This window comes from Triticum urartu, chromosome 4A (genome assembly GCF_056163025.1).
Source record: "Triticum urartu cultivar PI428250 chromosome 4A, HENAU_Tu73, whole genome shotgun sequence".
Classification (NCBI taxonomy): domain Eukaryota; kingdom Viridiplantae; phylum Streptophyta; class Magnoliopsida; order Poales; family Poaceae; genus Triticum; species Triticum urartu.
The window spans coordinates 30,851,702-30,860,724 of record NC_141876.1 but is presented as its reverse complement, the minus strand read 5'-3'; the positions used below and the strand labels follow the sequence as shown (position 1 = coordinate 30,860,724).

The window sequence follows — 9,023 nt, the reverse complement described above, 5'->3', positions numbered from 1 at the left end:
AGGGCCGCAAGGCCACATGTAGGCAGTGGCTCCTCCTCTAGCCGCTCGGATCTACACCGTCGGTGGTCCGCCGGCAGATACACGAATGGCGGTCGGCCGGGCTCGGTGCTAGCCCAGAAGTTCGTCGGCGCACCGTTGCCGCTCATTAAGTGTGACCACTGCCTAAAGAAGGTCGTGCGCCGCGTGTGTACAACGCCGGAACATTCCGGATGGGTGTTCGTCAAGTGCTTAAACGATGTGGTATGTGCTTTTTTTAGCTTCGGTTTGTGCTCTAGATTTGACTAGTTGTGCTAACTTCAAATTTTGTTGTGTAGAATGGATGCAAGTTTTGGTATTGGGAAAAAGAGTACATCGATATATTAATAGAGCGCAATTTAGTAGATGTTGGTGCACTTTTAGCTAGCATAGAGGCTGTAGATGAGACAAGTGCACTTGTTGCTAGATTAGAGGCTAGACAGGAGACTAGATGCGAGGAAGCAACCTCTACTTCTTTAGACTCGAAGAAGAAAGAAACACGCAAGATGGAGGCGGCTCCTCCGCAGATCAACAATGAATGCATCGAGAAGGCACTAATCCAACTTACAGGAGCAATTATGGAAGTTGGATATTTTGTAAAATGTATTTGTTGTGGTTCTTGTTTTCTTTGGTCTTACTTTTCTAGTCAAAATTTGATAATGTATTCCCATGTATCAAGAATGAATGATGAAAAAAAAATTAAAGGCTTACATAGAAAAAGTATGTGGCCGGGATGCATCCGCGCGTTGGACGCACGGCCACCGCATCCCAGGACACGACCCCATCTTCCTACCCAAACGGACAGAACCGGATCAAAACGGACGTTCGTTTGGGATCACGCGGTGAAGTTGGCCTAACGGCGGTTGACGGAGCCGGGCGAGGATGCCTCCAAAACTAGGCCACCCTGGAGCTGGGGACTGCGAGGCGCTGAGGCGGACGTGAGCTTGGAATCGCAAGGTGGTGTGGACAGCGAGAAGAAACAAGATGCCTTTTGCAACTGCCAGCACCATCCACCACCAGAAAATATATGCACAGGTTTTCGAACGTTTAATTCGGCGTGCGAATCCGATGGGACAGGGCCATGCCCATGCAGTCGCGTCGCCATCACTATAACTGGAACGCATTATTAGAATAAGCATAAGCATTTTATATCAGACTCGAGTCACGTCGTTTGATCATTCGGCCTCTTGTTCTTATCTTGGTTGTGGTAGGGCGCTAATCTAGCGGCCCATCGCTGTCCGGACTCCTGTCTCAGGCAGGTCAGCAGTAACATGGGGGATTTGATTGACTCCATGACCTGTCCTCCTCGCCGATCCCAACCTGGCACCACACACTAGACACTTAGACTATCCGCTCCGTGATCGCGGGCAGGTGAGACGGCTGAACCAAGCCGAATGATGGAGGTAAGGCTGGCTCATGATAGTCCCAGGAAGAAAAAGGATTGAATAACAACGACCACACCACCAGACCAGTGGAGCTGCTGAGAATGACAGGGATCAATTTAATCATGGAGCAGATCAATGTTGAGTACGTACAAGCCAACAACCCTAACAATCTTCTACTTAGGTTCAAAGCTAACAATAATAGCAGCAGCACCGAGCGGTTAGTCGCAGCAGACTTCCAGGGAATTCTCGAGTAAAGACCACATCATCATACATGATCCAAGGACAGCTAACATGGCATGGCAGCACAAGGCCAAATCCACCAACATTTAAAAGGCAGGGAGGGAGGGAGGGAGGAGGGGGTGAAGAAGAGGCTAAAGTAATGAATGAACAGAATGATCGTTTGAGCGAGCGGAGCTTCTGGCTTTCCAACAAACAGGGTTTATCTTCCGTCGGCGGAGGTGAAGGAATCAGCAAACCCTGGAGGCCGCGTCGGGATGCTGGTCTGGGTGTTATCCAAGCTCGCCAGGAACGAAGAGGTCGCGCCGTCGAAATGGCTGCTGTCCTCAAAGGCCTGCCATTTCTTCAACGCCTGAGGCAGCGTCATGTCCAGGTCGATGCCGTAACTGTCGTCTGAATCTGGGTCTGCGGGTTTCCACACTTCCGAAAGAGTAGAGAGCACGTTGACGGCATGACCCATGTCGGGCCTCTGATGTGGTTCCCTAGCACAGCAGTGACCCGCGAGCTGTGCGACCGTGCTAACGCTGGCTAAGGTCTCCTCATCAAGCTCGATGGTTGTGTCGATCGCCTTCTGGAACGTATCATTGTTGAGCTGCATTCTCCGGAACCATGTAACCAGGTGCATGCTATCCTCAGGCTGTGTGTCATCAAGCGCCCTGCGTCCCGTCACCAGCTCCATCAAAATGACACCAAAGCTGAAGACATCAGCTTTTGTGGTCACGCGTCCAGTAACTGCGCAAAAGATGTTAGGTTTTAGTTATTATACAGGTATTGCAAGTGGCAGAAATGGAGTGATGAACAAACGCTTTAAAATATGCAGCTAGACTCAGATTACTAACTGGGACAATTGCAGTAAAAAAGATGATGCAGCATCATATTTAAATAAATGACTTTAGTTCCTGACAGGAAGTAGCTGCACCAGCTAAAGGTAAAAAATGAAGATCCATTCACGGTTTGGGGCTATTGGAAGTTATTTATTTTGAAGGCACAAAATTAGCTCAGCTTGTGAAAGAAATCTTCTCATGAATAAGTTTGTTCTTTATTTTGATTTTCAAGGCACAAAATTAGCTCAGCTTGCGAAAGAGATCTTCTCATGAGCATGTTTGTTAATGTTAGTGCCCACAGCTACTCCGTGGCATACTAATATTTGAACTTTTGAGTATGCAAAGCAGTTCACTCGACATACATTTAGCCATTTGAGAGAAAAATAAAACAGGATGCTAATTTCTGGTCAAATGGACCAACTAAGGACACAAGCTCATCAGAGTAGATCACTGAATTGATTGTCCAATACTACACATGTTTTGGTAGCACATTTTCAATAGTTCTCATATATCAGATACACACTCATTTTCAACCTAGTTGAATCTTGATATTTATGAAGCACCTAAATAAATCCTAGAACTAAACTGATCAATAACAGTTTAAATACTAAAATCATCAGAACTAAATGGCAGTCCAAAAATCACTACAAATATCAAATTATTTGGACACTATTTTGGATATGACATAGTTTAAATATTTTGTGTTTGTTAATTGAACTGTATACAAGAGAATCAGAAAAGTGAAGCACAAAATATACGGGATGCTCACCTGCATACTCGGGGGCAAGATATCCAAATGTTCCAGCAAGCCTTGTCTCTACTGATACACACTTCCCATCAGCTGGCGCAAGCCGCACCAATCCAAAGTCTGCCACCTTGGCCTTCATGTCATCACCAAGAAGTATATTTGATGGTTTCAAGTCTCTGTGGATGAACGTTTGCTGAGCAAGGCTGTGCAGGTACTCAACACCTCTTGCAACATCAAGCGCAATGCTGAGTCGCCTCTTCCATTCCAACGGCTGCAAATTGTGTTCTTTCCACTCAAACAGGTGTTGGCTCACTGGACCCTGTGGCATGTACTCGTATACAAGAATCCTCTCATTACCATCAAGACAGTATCCAAGCAGTGACACAAGGTTCCGATGACGGACCTTGGTCAGCACAGAAATCTCTGATTTAAACTCGTTTAGCCCCTTGTTGCCCATAACACCAGACTCCATTCGCTTCACAGCAATTTTTGTACCATCATGGAGCTCACCCTTGTAGACAGTGCCAAACCCACCACGACCAAGGATGTTCTCCTGACTGAAGTTGTTGGTCACATTACGCAGTACTTGAATTGAAATGACCATATTCCCAGCCTCAACGACATGGATATCACGGGGGGCACTGCTTGCCTGGCTATATGGCTCGCTCGTGGCCGCACCACCATTGGCATTTCCCCCAGCAACTGTGATCTTTACCATGTCAGGATCTGACCCTGAGTGCCTGGGATGGATGACCATAGCATGTGGACTCTGCACCCTTCCGGAAGGCTTCTGCTTTCTCTTATAGCAATAGAATCCTAATGCAGCAATAAGGCCTAGTACAGCAACAGCTCCAACCACTGACCCAACAATGACGCCGGTAGAAGAGGAAGCCTTGTTGCTTCCACCACTTCCATCCCCAGGCTTAGTGTCATTGCTGCTGCCACCTGGTCCAGGCGCAGGAGCATCCTTGCCAATGTTTGGGTTGTGATCAAGTATCACCTCCACATTCTTGCGAAATTCAGGAAGTTTCCCATATAGATTGTTGTATGACAGATCGACCTTTCTCAGTGCTGGCAACTCAGCGAGCTCCTTGGGCACCATGCCAGTAATGTTGTTGTTTGAAAGAAATAGCATCTGAAGTGTGGCAATCTTCCCGATAGATGGTGAGATGCTCCCGTTAAGCCCCATTTTGGCAAAATTCAGCGATGTGATGTTCTTACCACTATCACATACAACGCCCGGCCAATAACTGCATGGGTCGTTCCCCGCCCAACCAGCTGCGAGCTTCGCTGGGTACATGAACCCAGCCTCTACCTCCAGCAGCAGGTCTACACGGGGATCACACGGCTTCCCGGCATCGTTGAAGCAGAATTTATTACCGTCCACTACAGCTTTGACTGTGGAACTGAAGTTGGGGAACGGTCCCTGCAGCAAATTGTTCACCAGGCTCACATTCTTCAGAGACTTGAGGTTGACAAGACTGGCTGGCACCGGACCGGTGAGCTGGTTGTCGCGGAGATCCAACTCAGAAAGGCTGGTAAGCCCCGAGAAGTCTGGCAAGGGGCCGGTGAAGTCGTTGGAGTGCAGCCACAGCTCCGTGAGCTTAGTCATGTTGGCGACGAAGCTAATCGAGCCATTGAAGCGGGGGCTCCCTTTTTTCTGGCCGTTGAGCCAGAGCACCTCAAGGGACGTCGCGGCGGCGAGAGACGGCGGCACGGGCCCGGACAGCGAGTTGGTTGCCAGATTGAGCTGCTGGAGGGACGGCATCGAGCCGAGGAAGTCCGGGAGCGTCCCGGTCATGTTGACGCTGTTGGCGGAGAAGTTGGTGAGGGAGACGCAGTCGGCGAGGCCGGCCGGGAACGGCCACGCCGCGAAAGGGTTGTGGTCGAGGTAGACCTCCTTGAGCGCGGTGAGCCCCTTGAAGAAATCATCCGGGATGTAGGTGAAGCCGTTGTGGTGGATGTTGAGGATCTGGAGCGAGTCGAGGCCGGCCAGCGGGGGGAGCGGGCCGGTGAGGCTGTTGTTGAAGAGCTCGAGGCGCATGAGCGCGGTGAGGTTGCGGACCTCGGGCGCCAGCGTCCCCGTCAGGCCTTTGTTCTTGACCTGGACGGCGGTGACGCGGCCGCCGGAGTCGCAGGTCACCCCGTCCCACGAGCAGGGGTCGCCGGTGCCCCATCCGGAGAGCGCCTTGTCCGCGCCCAGCGCCTTGGCGACCGCCTGCATCGCCGCGGCGTCCTGCGGCGAGGCCGGGCCGCCCGCCGCCGCCGCCGCGCCGACGGCCGACAGGAGCACGGCGAGGGCCAGAACGACGCCCGCGGCGCGGCCGGGCCGCCGCCGCCGCGCGGTGGACGCGGTGGGGGACTGCATTGCGGTGGCGGAGAGGGGAGAGATGCGGAAGGGGGGAAGAGAGAGAGAGAGGGGGGGAGTAAAGTCTCGGGATGCAGACGAAGATTTAACTGAGGAGAGAGAGGGAGCGCCGGGCACATGGGCTGGGCGGAGAGAGAGAGAGGGCACATGCGCGGGGCCCACCCGCGCCGATTTAGGGTTCGCGGGCCTGCGGAAGGAATTACGCCCCTGCCCCTCCCCCACGCGTCCGCTCCACACGGCTGGCAAGTGGGCCCGGCTGCGGGGCTAGGATTGGAAACCCTTGAAACCCGCACCAAAAGGCGGGGCTGTGCTGTGCTGCTGGAGGGGAGCTGGACGCGGGGCCCACCCGCAGCGTCACAGGGCTTCTGCTTCCCTCTGTCTGGGGAGGCGGGCGGAGTAGAGTGGAGGCGGTGGGTGTGGGCCCGGGGAGTGAGCGTCCGCGGGGGCCTGTAGTGCCGCATCCGGCAATCAATGCATGCGCGGTTTGTGGCGGGATGTTCTGCGGGCTCGGCCCCGTGCGGCCGTGCGTGCGTGCGGCCGCGATGGACGGCCGTGATGGACTTGATCTGTGACGGCCCACGCACCAAAGGCAGGCTTTTCGGGCGTACTCCTGCTAGCCAACAAAAGCTCTTCGTAGTACTAGTAACGCTCCTTTTCGGGTTTTTTTGCTTGCTGGAATTGCCTTTTTTGACGGTGACGGCACAGGGAAAGAAACAACTTTTGGCTGGCTGGCGACCGTCTGGACCGGGCCTGGCCGCGACGCGTCTGGCCGTAATTACGGCTCGCCGTTCGTATCGTATGCGCGGCACAGCTGGGAGAAAATAACGCCGGAGATAATAGGAAAGGAACGCGTGGGGCCGGCGTTGGCTGGCGAGTTCACCGGCGGCCTCGGCCGTTTCCTGCACCAGTGTACGGGTGACGCGGCGACAGCTCGCGTCGCATGCACACGTAGCCGGTCAGGTGGAAACTCGTGGAAGCCAGAAGAGAGCAGCATTCAAGAGGACGCCAGAGACGAGGAGGGGGAGGAGCCGTTACTGTTTGACCGCGTCAGTAAATTACTAGTTCCCCGCTCCCGAATCCGGATCGTCGTCGCTGCACGCACGGACGTCTGCGATCGGCGACAGCAGTGACCGGTGGCTGCTGCGTCGGCGGGGATCCGTTACGATGAGGACAATATAACGGTTGACCGCATCAAAAAAAAATTGTTGACCTCACAGTCGAAAACACCTGACATGATTTTCTGCCTTGTGTTTTTGCGAGATACTACAATGTTCACCTCGCTGACACACTCACGCGGAAGCTGCTTTGGTACTAAACTATCCTTAAACGTTATTGTAATGAAAAGGTACTACTCCATCCCGTAATGTAATGTGTTTTTGCAAGCTGGTTTTGGGACTCGAGGGATTACAGTTGGCCGCACCATCTCTTCTCTCTATCTGTTCCCAAGAACCTCTACAACCGAAATTAGCAAGTCGGGCCTTCTAAACATTCGCGGGTGCGTCTCGGCGGCCCAAATCCCTGTTTTGACCATTTTCTTATACTTAAGCATGATCTGATCCACATTTCGAAAAAATGAATCGTATTTAACCCTTTTCCTACCGTCGTAGACCTTGGCGGTAGGGTTATAACTGCCTACCGCCGGGGGCTCTGGCGGTAGGGGTGACGACAAAGGAGACGGGGCCGTCAGTCGCAATGACGTGGATTAGTACCCTCCCGCCAGGGGCATCGCGGTAGGCAGTTATCCCCTACCGCCAAGGTCTACGGCGGTAGGGGCTTAACCCCCTAAAACCCTCAAGCCCTTATGTTGCTCGCATAAAGTTTTTCTGGGCCCTGGAAAGGGTTGAAAACTATGGCAAACATACCGTTGCATCGAAATATTTTTTTGGTGTAGGGTGTGTAACCCTACCGCCAGGCAACTTGGCGGTAGGGTACTTTTCCCTTTAAAAGCAGAGCAATCATTCTATGTTTTTAAAACAAGATATAGATTACCGTTCTATGCTTTTTAAAGCAGGATATAGATAACAATAATATAGTTTCATATCCAACATAGTAATCGAGAGCATCACATAGTTTCAACATATCCAACAAACATACAAAATAGTTTCAACATATCCAACATAGCAAATAGTTCAACTCGTCGAAGACAAGAAATAGTTCAACATTGCCAACACAAGTTCTGAAGGTGAACACCAAGCTCGAGATGACCAAATACTAGAAGGGAAGCAAGTGACTACTATGACTTCCTACCCCTCTTGGATCCATGCTCCTCATTTCTCTTTAAGCGACCCTCCTTTTTTTCTTTCGATGTTCGCCGATGATGACCCACAAGTATAGAGGATCAATCGTAGTCCTTTCGATAAGTAAGAGTGTCGAACCCAACGAGGAGCAGAAGAAAATGACAATCGGTTTTCAGAAAGGTATTGTCTGCAAGTACTGAAAGTAGTGGTAACAGATAATTTAGTAGCAAGGTAATTCGTAACAAGTAACAAGTAGCAATATAAACAAAGGTGCAGAAAGGTGGCCCAATCATCTTCATAGCAAAGGATAAGACAGAACGTTCTCTTATAGCAAGCAATGCGTTCTCGAGGACACATAGGAATTGTCATCTAGTCGCGTTTATCATGTTTAGTTGATTCGCGTTCGCTATTTAGATAATTTGATATTGGGGTGGACCGATGCTGGGGTGCTATTCTTACTTGAACAATCCTCTCTCTTATGACTACCCCCTCTCGCAAGCATCTGAAACTACGAAAGAAGAAAGATAAATCTAACCATAGCACGAAACATATGAATCCAAATCAGCCCCTTGCGGAATAACAAATACACTAGGGTTTAAGCTTCTGTCACTCTAGCAACCCATCATCTACATATTACTATCCAATGCTTTCTCTTAGTCTCAAGCATTATGAGGTGTCATGTAGTCGACGTTCACATGACACCACTAAAGGAAGAATGACGGTGTCCTGGACTAGGGGGTACTCAACACGTCATCTCCCAATCTGATAGATTGGGCCGAGGACCCCCGTGGTCGTATACTCATGGGCCAGTTCGGACAACTGCCGCATACAAGGAATATTCCACAAGACTTGGCGATCAAGACAAGGACTCCTCCCCACCGGCGTATTCGGCTAGGACTCTTGTTATCCTAGGCCTCTGGTGCATTATATAAACCGAGGCCAGGCTAGTCGATAGAATATATACATACAATCATACCATAGGCTGCTTCTAGGGTTTAGCCTCCTTGATCTCGTGGTAGATCTACTCTTGTACTACCCATATCATCAATATTAACCAAGCAGGACGTAGGGTTTTACCTCCATCAAGAGGGCCCGAACCTGGGTAAAACATCGTGTCCCCTGCCTCCTGTTACCATCGATCCTAGACGCACAGTTCGGGACCCCCTACCCGAGATCCGCCGGTTTTGACACCGACAAAGAACAACATAC

The 9,023-nt window shown here is 51.0% G+C and overlaps 1 protein-coding gene across 1 annotated transcript; it reads right to left on the bottom strand.

The window, feature by feature from the left end:
* Window positions 1-1,493: 1,493 nt before the first annotated feature.
* On the bottom strand, window positions 1,494-5,647 carry TMK1 (transmembrane kinase 1). The gene is made up of 2 exons (XM_048713410.2): window positions 3,231-5,647; window positions 1,494-2,369 (listed from the first exon to the last, which is right to left on the bottom strand). Exons 1-2 carry the CDS (start codon window positions 5,575-5,577, stop codon window positions 1,840-1,842), a joined length of 2,877 nt encoding a protein of 958 aa, XP_048569367.1. The 5' UTR covers window positions 5,578-5,647; the 3' UTR covers window positions 1,494-1,839.
* Between the last annotated feature and the right edge of the window lie 3,376 nt (window positions 5,648-9,023).